The 18,547-nt window shown below is 40.0% G+C and overlaps 1 protein-coding gene across 6 annotated transcripts in view; it reads left to right on the top strand.

Moving 5' to 3' along the window:
* STOX2 (storkhead box 2) overlaps positions 1-18,547 on the top strand; it is a 75,285-nt gene that overhangs the window by 47,072 nt on the left and 9,666 nt on the right. For 4 of the 6 annotated variants that reach the window (XM_030012955.2, XM_041123607.1, XM_041123605.1 and 1 more), the window contains 2 exons: positions 8,130-8,282; positions 15,557-17,822. In XM_030012955.2, coding sequence (XP_029868815.1) covers positions 8,130-8,282; positions 15,557-17,822 — 2,419 coding nt within the window. Of the gene's footprint in view, positions 1-1,199; positions 1,244-1,512; positions 1,706-8,129; positions 8,283-15,556; positions 17,823-18,547 lie in introns of those variants that run through there. The other 2 variants (XM_030012971.2, XM_030012961.2) reach the window with 2 other exon arrangements.

The following is an 18,547-nucleotide window of genomic DNA, read 5'->3' as shown; positions in this document are numbered from 1 at the left end:
GTGAGCCCTAAAGTGCTGTGTTTCAGGATTTTATGTATTATGTGCCTACTGTGCTTCAAACTATTTCAGAGTGCTTAGGACACAGGAACCTTTAAAGAAGTGCCTCGTGGCAGCACTCCTTTTTTTGTTTATCCTTCCATTTCTGCATATCGGTCTTCTCATTTTGATGTCTGGATCACGGCTAGAAATAGTTCCTTTGCAGTAAAGGCAATTTTAAATATTTCCTTCTCTTAAAAGAAAATCCCCCCAAACTAAAAATGGTTCTCCGAAACAGCAGCATCTGTCTCTCATCACACACTATTCCTACCTCTTCTTCTGTGTTTTCCTGATGCATTAGCTTAGCATATCCTCAGCAAGCAAAGGAAAACCTAGCACTGGGAGTGAGATCCTGACACAGTGACCTCGTTCTGAGCATTACCTTCTTTGTCAGTAGCAGCAGAAGCTGAAGCAGCTCCACTGGCTCTCGGCACTTGGAGCAGTTTGACATTTTCTATCTGGCGTGGTTTCAGGGCTCACTTTGTTGTGAGCCCAAACGGTAAATGGGGTGATGAAAAATGAGCTTGCAAGAACTTGTCCACTGCTTCTAATTTTTTGATAAACAGTTTGTAGCAGCACAACTTTGATCCAGTGTACAGCAGAGCTGTTTGTTATGTGCAGGTCTCCAGCATTCTTCAGGACTGACAAAGGAGAGTAAATCTTTCTTTTTAATCAATAGAGTAAAAACTGGTAAGTGTCATGGTAAACAGTGAATAATTTAAGAAAATATTGCTCTGTGTAAGTGTCTGTGTGCGCACGTGTGTCTGTGCATTTGTGTGTTTGTGTATTGGGGGTGTTGTGTATTACAACAGGAAGATACGTTAAGGGTAAATTTTTTTGTCTTGACTAGAGGGTTAAAGCTTTAACTTGTCTTTGCTAATGCATGTAAATAGCGTTCTTGTCCACTTAATGAGGAGGCTGGCTTGTCATCCTGTACAATGCAGCTGGGCACCGTTCCAGAAGCAGAGGCACTTCGTCTCAAAGACAAAGAAGCCAGCGCAGACGTAGGGAGAAACCTGGAACGTTGCGCCGTGGATTTTTTCAGAGCGATGACTCATTTCAGTTCACAAAGGATTCTGGGCAGGGTAGTGAGAAGTCAGGTTGGCTGATCCATTCCTATGACTTCACTTTGCAGAGAGCCAGGGAGAAGAGGAGTGACACTGCAGAATCCTGAGGCACTGCAGTGGAGAGGTGCTTTGCAAAGACTGTGAGTGCCTTCGGAACAGGGGGTGGTGTCAGAATGTGATTCCAGCCATTCCGTGGAAATAGGGCAAAAAGAGAGAGATGTTTTCAAAACACTGTGTGGGAGTTATATTTGTAGTCCCTTTTAGATCATTACCTCCGCCTCCTCTGTCATTTCTTAACCATTTATTTCTTGTGCTTATGTGAGAATTGTGTGAAACAGCATTCCTTTAAGTGGACCTGCATAGATACTGCATTATTTTTTATTTTCTGGAAGTCCCGATTTCCAGCTTTGAGAGGTGGGTGTTCAGCATATTACTGCTTAAAAGCATGCTTTGTTTTTCTTCTTTCAGGTCCTGGGGCACTGACCTATGCTGCAGCCAGCCAGCTTCCACAGTGATATAAAGCCCCAATATGCACATTGTTGTTACATCACAGGTACTCTGGACACTGTACTGGAGCATGGAACCAGACCATAGGGGTTCAGGTAAGTCCCCCTTTTTTAACATATTGTGTGCCAGGAATACAGACATGGACATTTATTAAAAGGTGCATTTGAAAAATATTGTTTGAGGAAACACATTCTAAAGCACACAATATATTAAAAAACCACAGTCCCACCCTTCTCCTTCCCAGGATAAGCAACGCCACCAAAATCTCGTCGACTGAATCCTCTGGGAAAGTTCCATGCTCCAGCAGAAACTTTTTATGATCATAGTTGTAACATGGGCTGGGATATCACTTTGGATCAGGAGGCAGCTGGCCACAGGACATGAACAAAGAAAAGGAAATTTAAATCACAGGAAATACGCAGGATGAATGCATGTAAGACAAGTCTGCTGACTGTGGGCAATTTAGCACCTGTTTCTGAAAGTTAGTGCCACTTGGTGAACCTGGAGATGGTGATTTTTAACTGGGTCTGAACAATTTAAAAGATTGATTTACATGGTTAAAGTTAATAACTGGCAAGGAACTAGAACGTTGTTCAGAGACAAGTGTTTGTCATATGGTTGGTCATTATTAAGGTTGCTGTGTTTTCTTCAGCCTGTTTAGAATTGGAGCGGTCACATTGCCAGGTCACATTCTTGAAGCATTCATGATCTGTGTCTGCAAGGGAAGGTATGTTTTAGTGTGCATGCATTTCAGATGTGCAGAAGGAGTTTGCTGGTTAGCGAATGTGTGTTATAGCATTTGTTGAGCCTTTGTTTAAGCTGCTTTTAAACAGGAATAAATGGACAAATCTTTAATGTATTTTTTTTTGTATTATTATTGGTCCTTTGATATGTGTAACTGTCTTGTAAACACAACCTGCAGCTTTGTTCATAAAATACTCCAGGAAATGTGGTTTAAAGGAGGATTTAGCTATGGCTGAGAACAGCGCAAGCAACACACCTTCTAATTGTCTTTACTTCAGATTTTGCTAGTAAAATGTGTTCTTTGCTGTGTTGGTGTGCTAGTGCAGATCCAAAGTATTTCAGAGTAATCTGGGTATTACCACAGAAATCTACATATTCTTCCTGTGCCCTTCTGTTGTTTAATCAGATGGAAACATAGTCTGGCTTAAAATGGCAATTATGTATCATTGTTGTGGGTTCATGTAAGAAAGGTTTTGTTTGCTACATCTATGTAAGTATTCTATAATTAGAGTGATTCAGTCAGGTTGGGGTTTAGGGGAAAAAGGGGTAATGTGCAACCCAGGCCAGACATGTAACTTCTTAAGCCTCTGTCCCTTCTTTAAGTAAATCTGAAGATATGTTTTTTCTAGAAGAGCCCTCTTTTTGCCCATTACCTGTAGTTTTGGTTTTGTTGGGTATCTTTTGTTTGAAAAGGACCTTTCTGTAGTTCTTCCCAGACTGAAATCATAGGTGACTGTTGACCAGAATAGGCTGTTGGCAAGAAAATTTTTGTAGGGGATTTCTGTTGCAACCACCACTATAATCATGAGGTGCCATGAGGTTACTGTGCTCTAGTTTGATGTTTTCTGATTAATAATGTAGTTCTGTAAGGAGCAAAAGTAGTGAAGTCAGATTTCCCTTGACAAGTGTTTTTTGACTGGATTGTCTCCTGTCTAGTGGGAGGTGGCTATGCCTGAAGCTCTGTGCAGTTGCAGCATGCATAGCAAACACTCTTTTAGAATCGCTGTTGTCTAGTGAGGCTTGACCTCTCTGGCAGATGCACACACACAGACTGTGATTGTGCAAGCCTCATTTCCTGTGGAAACCAGGCTAAAAATCATGTTTAAAGTTTGTATTGATCCATAGGAAACAAAAGGTTAAAAAGGTGTTGAGAGGCTGGATGGAGAAGAGAAACTGGGCTTTGGCTTCCTGTGTTTTACAGGATGCAGAGTGTAATCAGAGGGTCTCTTCCCCATTTCAGGGAAATGGTTTGTATAAATTCTAATATAGTGTGGCTTTGCACCGTAATTTCCTTAATTTTCCTTCACAATGGCTGTACTGAAGTGGTTCCATTTATAAGTCAAGAGGTGATTTTTCAAACAGTCTTCATGCAAACTTCATGAGACAGGGAGTTTGACTTCCAGGTCACTTCTTTCCAGCAGCAGAATCACTAATAAAAATTCTGTCATCAGTATGTAGTTGGTAGTTTAATTGGTGATACGTGGTGCAGAATATAGTCTACCTCATTTTCTCCCAAGATGGTCGTACCCAGACTTCCAGAGAACAGAGACACTAGTTAAGCTGGCACAGGAAAGGTTCTGGCTGGGCTGGGTTCAGGATGTGTGAATTTTCATTGCCAGCTCTGTCACAGACCATCACTTCTCATCTGTATGTTAAGGATAGTTACGGTTACCCAGTTTTTTGGTATGTTTTGAAATCCACTGAAGAAATGTGCTCTGTAAGAGCTAAGTGTTTATTTTATGTGCTACATAATATTTTGTCCTAAGTAACAGTAATTATTTTTTTCCCACAGGGCAGCTACAAATCCTCAAGGCATAAATGAGGACAAATCCCATTCATTGTTTGTTATATGCTTAGACATTTTTGAAAATTAAGTGCCATTTAAGAAGTCTAGAAAACTTTTTTTTTTCAATTCTGTAGAGAAAAATTTGGAAAGACACTGCAGAAACAGAGCTAAAACTATATATATATATATATAGTATTTAAACAAAACATGCAGTCAGCTGGTGAAAACTGCTTTCTGAGCTCCAGTTTTCGTTTAATTGGGAACATAAACATATGAAAGTCAAGGATAGTAATTTGATTTCAAAAGAAAGCTGCTTGAGACAAGCATCAGTCAGAGCTAACAGGAGCCATATGCTAGATGTTTTATGTAAGTGATGTGGTCTTCAAAAAAAAAAATTGGGAAAAGCATATTTGACTTTTTTTAAGCAGATCTTTCTTAAATAAGTTGTAGTAAACATTCTGTTCAACAGGCTAAGCAGTATTTATGCACGTAATTGATGTTAATATATTAAATCGTAGACACAAGATATTTTCTGTTGTTGTGCATCAAAGAAGTTTGTTCACTTAACTATAACCACAGAGTTCTTGTAATTTCCCAGAGCCACAGGATAATTAAGATAAAACTTGGCAAATTAGAGCCTCCCTGAGTGAGGGGGTTTGGGCTTTCTACCACTAGGTCTGCTGAAAGTTTTACAGATGTGTGCTAGCCTTTTTAAACCAAGAGGCAGTAATTATCTCCAGCAGACAGTTATGGACAGCAAGCTATGGAGGTAATTCTGGCACAACAGAGGTGAAACGAGAGTTCTCTTGTCATAATGAAGAAGGTTGAAAAGCGCTCAGTGGAAAAGAATAAGGCTTAACTAGCAATAGTCCCTTACAAAACAGAAAGAAAGGCTCTCACATAAACCAGTATTTGCTGGCCATTTCTATTGCATTTAAAGCCATTTAAATTATTATTTTATGGAAGTTTATAGTTGTCTGTATATTAAATGGTTGTTAAGCTCCCAAATATTTGCAAGAAGGATGTAAGTTATTCTGGCATACTAACTATACCATGCTTTGCTAGAGACTGTGTTAACATTAAGGAACTGATACTGAATGTTTTATATTGATGAGTTATGTGAAGTATAGTTAGCATTTCGGTGGAAGCTCTTGGCTTGATCCTGTTGATGAGCGCCCAACTGGCAGGGTTCAAATGTGCAGACTGAATGTTTTCTGCACACTAACCTAGAAAAGCAATTCCATGCTGGAGGCCTGCTTTGAAAGGGAAGATTGTGCAAAGTGCAAGGTCGCTAAAATTCAGGTAAACTTTATTATTTCTTAAGTTGTACTTAGCAGTTTTAAGGTAACAAGTCCTTACTGGGAGTAAGCCCAGACATGGATCTCTGCAGGCTCTTGGCAGTCAGGGAAGACGGATGGGCTGCTCCCCCAGGGGGTGAGCAGAGTAACTGTTTTGAGTTCTTGTCCAAGCATCTCTCTGGGGACAGCTGGTAGGCTGCAGAGCAAACCTACGTAAATTAGCGGCACTTGCTAGGCTTCATGTATAACGCTATTTGAGTCCATTTGCCACTTCAGGAAGCTGATTATGGTATTAAGGCCCATTCATTACATCCTAAATGTCATTCTGGTTAGGTGTGAGTGGATCGTTCCAGGTGCAAGGGAAAGGAAGAGGTCTTCCTCCTGCTCTCCCATCCTGCATAGGTGGCAGCGTGAGTGCGTGGCTGGGAGTAGGCACAGGGATACTCTTGCCATGGTGCTTTGGTTTAAGAAATTGCCAGGTCTTTGATGATCCAGATAAAACAATTCAGGAAGTTACTGCCCTTCACCTGGATGCCCTTAAAGCTACTCAGAGAGCCCATTTCAGTGCCCAGTGAACCCGATAAGGTTAAACCTCAACTGAGGACAATATATGCCAATCTGTTTGACATTGCACTGAACTGAACTTAGCAGTGCTCACAAGAATACCCACGACACAGATAATCTCTGTGTGAAAGACAGTAATTTCTTAAATTGCTTAGCTAAATCTGCATAATTCTTACCAGAATTCTGATGCTTTTTAGACCTGAAACTAATCATTAAAGAAACTGATCCTCTGCACAAAGTGCCTGGTGACTGTTGATCAAAGTTGGTAAACTTATGTGTCTGGCTGATTACGAAGTCTATGAGCAAGTTTAAGCTGACAGCAAGTGTAATTATTAGTAAATAGTAATATAATAACTGTGATGTTCCTTATCCATTCTCAAATGTTGACGGGACAAATGGTGTTTGCTCCCAAGTCATATGAAAGCATCTCTCTCACATTTGCCTGTAAGCGGCATATGATCTTCTTGATTGCCATTGTCTGTAAAGCACATGGCAGGAACTTCTCAGGTGTATACGAATAAAAAATGTCCACAAAAGGTTATATTTTAAGGTCATTGTTCTGTGGTCAGATAAGAATGAGGAGGATCTTGGGGTGCACTGTGTTGAAGCTGGAGGAATGCTGCTGTGTTGGGATTGCGGCATTGATCTCGTCAGCCCTGATTAAGCAGAAGCAATCAGGAGACAGTGTAGCACAAATCTGTATGTTAAATCATTGTTGTGTCTTGGGTAATGTGTATCACTGTTGTACAACAGATTGTACAGCTGGTCTATTGAAAAGCATTGCTCATAAGTCTCACTGAAGCAGTTATGCAATTTGCTGCTCCCACCAATTCTTTTTTTTTCCCCCAAAGTGCTGAGTATAATGCAAGATTAAATGCATTTTGATAATCAGTTTTAGAGACGGCTGTTTCGGTTTAGTAGACGTAATAGGAATATAGAATTAATAGGGCAAATATTAGATCCTCTAAATTGTGGAGGGAAGTGAATTTGAATTAATTTCCAGTAATTTGATTCCTGATTTGATCACAAGATACTGCTCCGTGATAGCAGAAATGGGGTGATTTTCCTGAGATTTCAAAGCCATTTAGGTAAAACTTAATCCCTAGCTATTGACTGACCAGTGGCCAAAAAAGGATTTGTAGTCAAGCACCCCTTGTTCTGGCTGTTACTCTTTATTGTTCCTTTTCCACTGGCAAAGGAAATCCTTTAGCCTGCTGCTTCCCTCTATTTGAGGTCATTGGGGAACTGTTAGCACTTCAAGAGGAGGTACAGAGCAGAATCTAAAAGCATTTCTGTATTTATATAAAGTATGTTAAAATGCACATGTATCTGTGTATTTGTGTAGTCATGCTAGTATTATCAAATTGTAATTTCTCTTATAACTTTAATTATGAAGATCTTTCCATGATTTTTTAAGTATGGGTTAATGAATTATTTTTAAAGGCAACATGAGAAAAGTTACAACAAAGTTAATTTTCATGCCATCCTGGAACCATTAAAACCTCTCTTCTGAAAAATACATAGTCTGTACAAAGACATTTGACCTGTAGATCCAGGAGAGATTTATTCAGGATATCAGTCTCAAGGTGTTTCATGCTTTTGTGCCTCTAAAGAGTGTTCTGCGCTTTATGAGCTGAGTGAAGATGTTATTCATTAACTTAGCAACATTTTTTTCTGATCTTTGTTACTATGAAGAAAAAGCATGCTATCAGGTGGAGGTGGTGGGTGATCCATATCACTAGCCTTTGAAAGGGGAGTGAAATCTCCCTTTTTATGTTCAGAGAAATACATGCAACTATTTTGTTTGTGTCCTGCCTAGTAGGATATTCAAGCACGAGGTTTTACAATCATAAGTGCTAATTTGTTGGCATTTTTCTGAATCTGTCTATTGCACCCTTTGAAAAACTTAATGTCCACATAGTGTGTATATCCCATTTTCCAAAGTTCACCATGTCTAAGTTTTGAAATAAGCTGTTGGAGGGTTTTCCATTGTAAGATTTTTATCCCCAGCTCAGTACAAAGACTACAGAGCTGTGTGCATCTTCTGCAGTTGTATCTCTACATCCTTGTTCTGTGAGTAGATTTTTAAACAAAACACTTCATTGCACATCTGTTGTCTTTTTACAGGTGATGTATCACCCATCAGCATGTCTCCCATCAGTCAGTCACAGTTTATTCCACTTGGGGAAATCCTTTGCCTGGCAATCTCAGCAATGAACTCTGCCCGAAAACAAGTCACACAAGAAGCACTAATGGAGCACCTAACAACCTGCTTCCCAGGTAACTGGACATTAATAAATCATCAGTCAGATGGGCTCATGTCTGTAAAAGGGCAGTTAAAGAATCCCCAATCCCTACCCAAAAGGTTGCTTATCTTTTTGGCTTCCTTAAAAGAGGGAGTTTCAGTGTTTGGTAGTCTGTTTTAATTCACTCTTCTGGATGGGAATATTGATTAATCCTGAGATGCTACCAAAAGTAAAAGGAGGCTTTAGGGTCCTAATCTTATAACCTTTTCTTGATTCTTAAACATACATAGAATTAAGTTGTCTTTGACAGGGCCATTCATGTGAGATGCATTTTGCAGGGTTAATTCCTGACTTTATGTAAATATTTAAAATTACTTGAGGTACTAAACAGCAGACTGTATTGGCTTGTTTTCTTCTGTTCAGACTGGTATCAGAATAAGCTTGTTCGTGATTTTTCTCACAAAATAACCTTCTTTATCATCATAGTCAAAAGAGTTTAGGACTTCAGTAGTTACAGAGAACAAAGCACGTGTCATAGCCAGAGCACACTTATTCCACCTTGTGGCTTTCAACCAGTTGTAAGCTAACTCGCAAGAACTCTGTTGACATCATTCAATCCGTTCAAGTGGCATTGTCCAGTCTCCATAAAGATAACCTCATGGAGGTCTCTGTGTAGAGCATTCTCTCGTAAAGAACACGTTTCCCACATACTGCAAGTCTTCCTCCACCTAGGACAGGCTCTCAAAACTGGTGTGGCATGATGCAAGTAATAGAGTCTAATGACAATGATGTGCCTGCTCCATGGTTATATTTAAACTGAAAAGACGTTGTCAGCCTGGTTTCCAGGGGTTTTCAGTTTTCAGAGCCTTCTTGGACACAGTTCTGGCTTTTGCTTCTGTACTGCCCTTGCTTGAAAAATCTTTAAAATTTTTTTTTTTTTTTTTTTTTTAAATACTTGACAGCTCTCTCCATAACTAAAAGGTTTGGAGAGCCATAGATACACTTGCTGTGTTCATAAACGCTGGTGTACTGTTCAGAAGATATTCTTGTCAGCATTTGATAATATTTATTAAATGGTAAAATTAAAATGTCTTGGATTAAAGATACTGTAACATCAAAAAAAGGAAACCTATATTAAGAATGTACTCTTGAATATGCTGCTTCCCTAATGGCAGTCTGTATCTGGAGTTGGTGAATCATGCAAAATGCATCTTGTAGAGACATCTAAAAGTGTGGTGTAAAAGCGTTGGACAGAGATTTACTGCTCAAGAGGGCACAACTTTTTCACTTGTGCTTTGTATAATCCTGGGCAAGATGTTTAACTGTTCTGTGCCTGAGTTTACAATTCTCTAAACTAGTTGAGAAACTTCTCTATTCTACCTCTGTTACAGCTGTAAAAGGCAGCTAATTAAAAATGCTTCAGTAGGAGAACTACTGAGGCATCTGTCTCATCTAGGCAGCCTAATCATAGCCATGTTTTGATGTCTTTCATTTTTTTTTTGCTTACATTTCAGAGCAAGAGTTACTTAAATCCTTGAAGGTTATATGACTTTTGCTGTAAATGGTACTAAGTTTTGAGATTTTAAAATATAATACTGGATTGAGATCTGTGTTTGGAATGAACAATTCTGTCTGACATTTAATAATTGCACTTTGGAAAAAAATACTGCAAGCATCTTTTGTAAATATTGGCTTTCTGTCCCAATTTGTGGTTTTGTTTATCAGTGTTTTTTTTCAGTATGCTTGGCTGATTTTGAAAATAGTGGTAAAAGTTGTGAGGGATAGAATGCAAAAAAGACAAAGTTCACAATTGTAATTACAGTTTAATTCGTTTTGATGATTTTTTTTTTTTTTCCCAAGTTGTGTTTTCTATACAGGTATGTACTAGAAAAGTTCCATAGATTGCAAGTATTTTTCCAATGATTCTATCAATATTTTTATATAAACATTATTGCATGGTGGAAATGATAATTTCATTGGTGACACCCCTTGGGTTTCCTGGGAGTATGATTATCAGTTGACTTGGTGTGTTGTGCTATTCTTGCTAGGCAGAACCATACATCAAAAATAATTCAACAGGCTGGATTATCTTGTAGACTCTGCTCAAAAGAAGCCTGAGGCAAGTTAGCACACAGTCTCTTGCTGCCTCTTTTTTTTCCAGTAGCCATGAACATGGGCATTTCTCAAGTCTGAGATTAAAAAAAAGAAGAGCCTTGTCTTTCCTATCTCACTTCCCAAAACGTAAAGAAAATTATTTGGAAAACAAACAAACAAAACAATCCACCTTTTGTTGTCCTTTTTTTTTTTCCCTCTGTAGAGAAATGCCTTTCTCTCCCAGCCATGACATGTTTAACATAGCAAACATATATGTTCTCTCAGTGTATGAGGATTATAAAAAAATTTTGTCCTTTCCAATAAACAGAACCTCTTCTTGTGCTAAGTGATATTTTTCACTTGTCTGCCCAAACTCTCATAAATCAGCCATGGCTTTTTGAGCCCTTGTATTCACTGTGGCTACTTTAAAATACCTGATGTCCTCCCATATTATGATAGTTTATTTTTCCTAATTAGGTGCTGGTGCTCTGAGAGAGAGGAGAGCATTACCACTGTAGATGTATCTGTTATTGTCACATAACCTCTCTGTATCTCACCCTGTAGCAGCACTTGTCTGCCTGTGTTGTTTGTGTTTTAATGAACAGATGCTTCACTGCGTTTCATGGCATGTATAAATTTCCTAAGACCCCAGATGCTATTCTCAAACTGCCTAAGAATAATAAACCTCTTTCCTCAGTGCAGGATCTTACACTAGCAGTCTAGCCTTCTAGTTTGCTGAGCCATTGTGCAGGCATAAATCTGGGCCATGGCTCTATCTGAAATAAGGTATGCTAATTATTTATAACATCACATAGCAACCACTCCACATCCTTAACTAGTATTTCATGAGCCAATCAGAGTATTTCTTTTATCCCTTGTTAAGCCTTAGCATCAGCTCAGGAGAAAATCATTTTAGCAGATTTAACACCATTTAAATACTACTTCAGATGTATTTTTCATGAATTTATTTTATTGAAAAAAATTGTAATGATAATGCATATCTTATTTGTGGCTTTTTTTATTTGTTAGGTTTTTAAAAAAGCAAGAGGGCTCCTACTGCACGTGCTCCAATTATTCTAACTTAGAATTAAACAATGAGATGTTTGTACAGCCCTACTTTATAATTTATTGACCATGGTTTAAATCCTGTACATTAAATGTAAATCTTTGAAATCCAGTATAAGGAGCTAAGAATGTAACCTCTGTTCCTCTGGCAGCCAGACCCTCTTATCTGTATGAACCTGGCTAAAGAAAACATCAAGCCTGAGTCTATGCTGCCTTTTAAGGTTTTTTTTTCTTTTTTCTTTTTTTTGCCGTCCAATTTTGTCCATGTACTTATTAAAATCATTTTAAGGTGTTCAAAATTTCAGTGTAGAAAATATGTGTGTATTGGACTAGGTTCCTTTTGAAATGAACAGTTTTCTGAAAGCTGGCAAATTACTGTGACGTACACCTTCATAACTGTTCACTCTTTAAATATATGAAATGTATGTGTAGCACTTAAAATAAGTGTCTTACATTAACAGAGTTCACTCTAGGTCAATGTTCTTTGTGAGCAGCAAACAAGACATAATCTTCTGTCTGGAAGCTCAGTGGATGGCATAGTAGACTCTCCTGAGATGCAGAAAATGTACATGTCTGATGATTCAGTGTCCAGACAGTTTCTGCTTTTTAATTATTAAACCACTACATAATCTTAAATAACACCACTGCTGTCATGCAATATTTTATATGCTGGAGTCTCTAAACTACTGGGTTTTTTCCTGTTGTTCCTATTTAATGGAGGAAGAGAGACCATAAGGAGACTTCAGAATGCAGTGGGGTAGGTTAGATACAGACATGATGTGGGCAGGTTGCTGTAAAGAGAAAAGTCTTGAGAAAGCCAGGAAATCTGTATTTAAAATAGCAACAATGGGAGCCAGAGTAGTGTCATTTCTCCTGTCCACCGTGCAGGAAAGCCTAAGTTGAGTTTGGGTCTGTTTCTGCTTTTGTAAGTGCCTGAAAGAGATCTGAACAAAACCTGTAGCTACCATTAGCTGGCAATGCTGAGCTCCAAAGATCTGCATCTACCATCATCACTGCTGGCTTAGTGAACCACAGGGATGTACTGTATGCTGGGAGTGATAAAATCGATAGTCTCCAACTCGAGAGAGAAAGCCGACACAATTAACTTTACAGCATCATTGACTGCCCAGGCATGCTATTTTTTTTTTTTCTTGGTGTTTATCTGCACAGTCTCTATTCACAGGACTTAGTCAATTAATGTAACTACTGTGCACCCAGTGTTTAGAGACTCATTTACCCAACACATTGTACTCATTATGGTTTACTGGGTGAAAAATACATATTATTATTTTTACCATGTATTTGCAGTGCATTTTTGCCTAAGTTAGTGTAAAACATCAGAAGGTCCATTTCAGTCTCATTCCCTAACTTTTCTGTAAACTCCCAGGAGAATGTTTTCCTCTCTTTTATTTTTGTTCTGATGTTTTTGAAACAGTATGTTAAAAAAAGTCTTTAAGTAAAATAAGAATGAAGAACCAAGTTCTCACAGACAAAGGTAGGTATGTGTTGAGGTATTTACGTGTAAGCTCCTGGAAAATGCAATGGATTGGTCAGGTTGTTTACGTAGAGGCAGGAAGGGAGATTGGCTGCTGCACAGCACATGCATCTCAGTTGGACTGGCATTGGACCCTGCAGTGCATTTTCAGCACAGGATGGAAAAGCACATGAGCTTGAGTTTGGGGTCATCCACTTCTTGTGGTGATGCAAGACATAATGTAGAAGGGGTGGTGTTACATAGCAGCTCCACCACAGGAAAGAAGAGGTTAGATGATGACTGCTGGTTATGGGAATTGAAATCACTCTTTGTGTTCCTGTGCTTTTCTGAAAGCTCATGCAGAGGGCAGCCTGCTCTCCAGTTGCCACTGCCTCACGATCCAGAGGAAGCTCAGCATTTTGTTTACTTCAGTCCAGAGAGATTCAGGACTCTGGGCTAGGGAGGGGTAGTCCTTTTTTCCCCTGGCGCTCTGGATTTCAGCTTTTCCCATCTGTTGCTATTTCTGGCATGTTTGCTCATCCAGCAATTCTGGGGGTCTTTGCTACTCTCTCTAGGATTATCACATAAATTGTGGACACCCACATGAAAAGGGGAGAAAATGTACGTTCCTGATTCTCCATTTCATTTGCGTATTCTTTCCAATTTTCAGTCTCATTTATTCTCTCAAATTATATCCTTTCTGTACCTCTTTTACTTCCTGTGCCTGGATTGGCCCCAATCTTTCAGCTCTGTGGACTGTGCATGAAATATATTTACTGCCCCCATGTACTTCTCCCTGGCACCTTCTCTGTTGTAACTGCTTTCACTCATGTGTCCATGTTATTCCTAACACTTTGCTGTTTCCATTGTAAGATTTTTAGTTACAGATATTACTGGACGTGAGCAGTATGGTCATGTCTCTAAATTCAAACAACATTCAAAACCAGACATAAGAATACTTACTATGTTGCCTGCAACCCAGTAGCAAGGAAGAGGGTGAGTTAAGGAATTAGTACAACTTCTCTATTTCTTGTCGCTAATCTTTTGACGGGGTGTTGGTCATAGTGCCAGAGCCCTTGCTGTCATCCTCATGTTTGCTAACACAAGGAGATCAGTGAGCTTGCATGCTCCAGCCTTTGACGTGTGGGAGAAGAGTTGGTGACCAGACATTATGTGCTACTGAAGATACTTTGTCTGGGCAGGTACACCTGGTTGAGATTTTTCCTTGAAGTATTTTTGTAAAAAGCATATACTTTGTTGAAATGTTTTTGCATATATAATTCAGTGGAATTTCTGTTCTTGAAGATAGTCAGAGTTTGACTTGACAAGGCCCTGGCCAACCTGATCTAAGTTGGCCTGGCTATGAGTAGGGGTGTTGACTAGATGACTTCATGAGGTCCCTTCCAACCTAAGTTACTCTCTGATTCTACTTTTTTATTCCTAAATTAGTTTTGTTGAAAAGAAAACTAAGACCCAGAGTAAATAATATTAACTTTTTTTAGTCTAAAATAGACCATCCAAACTTTTGAAAAAGATTTCTCTAGTTCTGAAAATGTGAACCAGGTTGGTACCCAGCATTAAGTTAAAATTAAAATGCGTTTTAGTTCAGCAAAATGTATTGATTGAAGATAGTGCTTTCCACTGAAAATTTTGAAGGATTTTTATTTCTTACTCAGTCTGAACAGATTTTTTTTTAAACTAGCTTGTGAACTAAATCTCTTGTTTCCTGAGCTCTAGATGGAACTTATTCCTACGCACAGCATGCTAACTTGGTATTTTATCTAATAAAGTATTGAAGACTTGGTTCTGCACCACTGAACCCAGCAGGAGTACTGGTAGTGGGAAGGACCAGGCTCACAATGCCAAGTCTACCATGTGGCTAACGTTGCATTGATGCAGGGTTGTCATACTTGTCCCTCTCTCAGTATGTGATGTATGCACTTGGGTAGCGTCCCTTGCATCTCACATGAAAGGCAGGGAACTCTGAGAAGAAAATTTTTAGGAGCTAAATCTGTAACTTCCAGCAAAGTGGAAAAGTCTGTTTGGTTAAGATGAACTGTATCATTCAAGGCGTGTCTTTTTTGGAGCAGCTGATGTAGTTGAAACATGTTTCAATGGGAGAGCAAGTCAGTTCAGTCAAGTTTGTGATAAAGGGGCAGTTTGGGGGAATGCTTTTTCTTTGGTGTAGTATTCTTCTGTGGAAAAACAACTTAGGCATACAAAATAACAAATAACCATTGTTTTATATGTGACTGGGCATTATAATAAATAGTTCTGGTGAATCAGGATATAAATATTTAGTTGGAAGAAGGATAAAAGTGAAATGTTTCCCCTGACACCCTTCGATTTCCAGTGATTCCATCTTGTAGGTTAAGGTCACCTGCGCAATGGAAGTGACCAGAAGTTCTCTCCTGTTTTTTTGGTTGGTTTTTTTTTTTAACACTCCATTAATGGCCTCCTTTCTATTTAATTAATAATTGATATGTCTGAAGTGTAGGAGATAAGTGGAAAAACAAACAGACAAGAGAATGCCTAACAAAGTGCTTTACTGGAGTTGTTTGTTCAGCATATTCCAGCTTGCACATTGGAAAAAATAGCTTTTTGCTGGGGAGGGGGGAGCCAGAGTCCTGCATGGTTTTATGCACTCCCTGATATGTGTTTACTGTCATTTCTAGGAGTTCCAACACCCAGTCCAGAAATCCTTCGACATACCTTGAATATGCTTGTACGGGAGAGGAAAATATACCCAACTCCGGATGGTTATTTCATTGTAACCCCGCAGACATACTTTATAACACCATCTCTCATAAGAACTAACAGTAAATGGTACCATTTGGATGAGAGGATACCTGACAGGTCTCAATGTACCTCTCCACAACAAGGAACTATAACTCCCTCCACCTCGGGATGCGTCAGGGACCGAACACTACCCAAAAACCACTGCGACTCCTGCCATTGTTGCAGAGAAGACATGCACAGCATGCATGCATCTACCCTACAGAGGAAATCAGCAAAAGACTGTAAAGACTCATACTGTCCTCCTTCATTATGTCAGGTCCCACCTACTGAGAAAAGTAAAAGTACTGTCAATTTTTCTTACAAAGCAGAGACACTCACAAAGCCTAAGGATGTAGAAAAGCAGTCTAAGAAATTTGGACTCAAACTGTTCCGGTTAAGTTTTAAGAAGGACAAGACAAAACAGTTGGCAAATTTCTCTGCCCAGTTTCCTCCAGAGGAGTGGCCGCTAAGGGACGAGGACACCCCTACCACTATACCTAGGGAGGTAGAAATGGAGATTATTAGGCGCATTAACCCAGACTTGACTGTGGAAAATGTCATGAGGCACACTGCACTAATGAAGAAACTTGAAGAAGAAAAAGCTCAGCGCAGCAAAGCAGGATCTTCAGCTCACCACAGCGGACGAAGTAAAAAGAGCAGGAATCACAGAAAGTCTCATGGGAAATCAAGGTCGCATAGCAAGACTCGAGTATCCAAAGGAGACCCATCAGATGGCTCTCATTTGGATATACCTGCTGAAAGGGAGTATGAGTTCTATGATCCCTTGACTCGATCCCCACGGGAAGGCTGTTTTATAATAGAACACAAGGGAGATAATTTTATAATGCACAGCAATCCTAACATGATTGAATCTCACTTTCCCATGACACCAGAGTGGGATGTGTCTGGTGAGCTGGCCAAAAGAAGAACTGAAATGCCTTTCCCTGAGCCGTCCAGGGGAAGCTCCCACTCCAAGGTCCATCGGAGCCACAGCCATACACAGGATAGAAGATCGAGGAATGAGCGGTCCAGTAAGGCTAAAGAAAGGTCTAGATCTATGGATAACTCCAAGGGACCTCTGGGCTCAGCTACCTTAGGCACACCTGAAGATATAGGTGAAGGCTGTAGCCCAGATGACCAAACAACTAGCCAAACTTACATTGACGATAGTACCTTAAGGCCATCTCAGTCGCTCAGTCATCAAAGGGCTCTGATTTCATCTGCAAGCTACAAAGAGACTTGCATCCCTGAAATAGCTAGTGGCAGTGTAGAAACCCCCAGTTCTTGTAGCCTATTGGAACAAAGCAAGCCTACAGAGAATTTGCCATCATATAGTGAGCTCAACTCCTGCACAACAAAATCTGCAGTCGATGACTATTTTCAGTGCAACACATCCAGTGAGACTGTGCTTACTGCTCCATCACCACTGGGAAAGAATAAAGAGGATCATGATACCCTGACAGGGACAGATGGGCTCAAAAAAATGACTCCTGCAGAAAGACAGTCTCAACATATTGCTAGGGAGCCTGGGGTGCACAAAGAGGAGTCCCCAAAGGGCCCAAGCAGTGGTTCAGCAGTTGCTGGCCAAACTCCAGAGGTTATTGCAAATGGGCGGCTGGTTCAACACCATAGCGCTGAATCAAGCAGCCTTGATAAAAGGAAAGAAATATTTAGCAAGGATACACTCTTTAAACCTCTGCACAACACTCTTTCTGTGAATAGTTATCATAAGTCTAGCGCACCCCTGCTAAAGCCCCATCAAAAGACCCCCTCTGACACATTGCCAGTCAGATGTGAGAAACTTGAACAAGCGATAGTAACCTCAGTCACACAAGTCATGCCCGTTTCACAGAGACAGCAAGAGACAACTGGGAACCAGGAGGCCTCCTTTGACTACTACAATGTATCTGATGACGATGACTCAGAGGAAGGAACCAACAAAAATGCTGAGGAAGAAAAGAACAGGGATGATGTTGGTACAATGCAGTGGCTCCTAGAGAGAGAAAAGGAGAGGGATCTGCAGCGAAAGTTTGAGAAAAATCTTACTCTTCTCACCCCAAAGGAAACAGAAAATAGCAACAACCAGAGAGCCACCCACTCAGCCCGCCTGGACAGCATGGACAGCAGCAGCATTACTGTGGACAGCGGGTTCAACTCTCCACGGTAGGACTGTCACATTCATTGCAGCTTTACAGACTAGAAAGTTCCATTTATAGTTATATGTGTGTGTGGTATTGGTGACATAATGTAGGGTCATATTAAACAATTTCACACGTTTTCAGACAGTGTTTTCTACAGCTCTGGAATCTGCTGTTCAGATGTGTGGGTTTCCCACCATCCCATAAGCAACCAATGACCATTTGAGGCATTGACTCTGTATTAGTTTGTTTGCTCTTTGCTGAAAACCTCCCTGTATCTTTTTTTTCCTGTATTAAACTTGTGTTTGCATTTAGAATAGGAGGGATGAGCTCCTGCATACTCCCCTCCCCCCTCCTTCCCTTTCCCTCTAAGATACCATCAAGACTAATCGGAAGACTAGACGTGACTAGGTGGCATAATCTTTGGCTCAGACAAAAAAAAAAGCAAAACTTGATTGTTTTGGGTTTGGGCTTTTTTGTTTGTTTCCTTCAAAAATTTTGGAAGTGTATCTATCACCATTCCAGACTGGTGAGACTGGAACAGCTGCTCCCCCCACAAGGCTGAAAGTGCTCAGGATATTTGAACATCAAAGGTGACCCAGCGCTGCATCAGCAGAGAGAGAGGTGCCTTGCCTAAGATGCTTGGGAAGAGAGTCCAGACATTTGCGTGTGGTAGTGCTGGTTAGTCATTTCCATTCCAGGGATCTCAGACATCATGGAAGTCTCAGTGTGCTAGGAGTCTTACAGGCG

Source organism: Aquila chrysaetos, chromosome 1 (genome assembly GCF_900496995.4).
Source record: "Aquila chrysaetos chrysaetos chromosome 1, bAquChr1.4, whole genome shotgun sequence".
NCBI lineage: Eukaryota > Metazoa > Chordata > Aves > Accipitriformes > Accipitridae > Aquila > Aquila chrysaetos.
The sequence above is the reverse complement of the archived record's forward strand: the minus strand, read 5'-3'. Positions and strand labels throughout refer to the sequence as shown.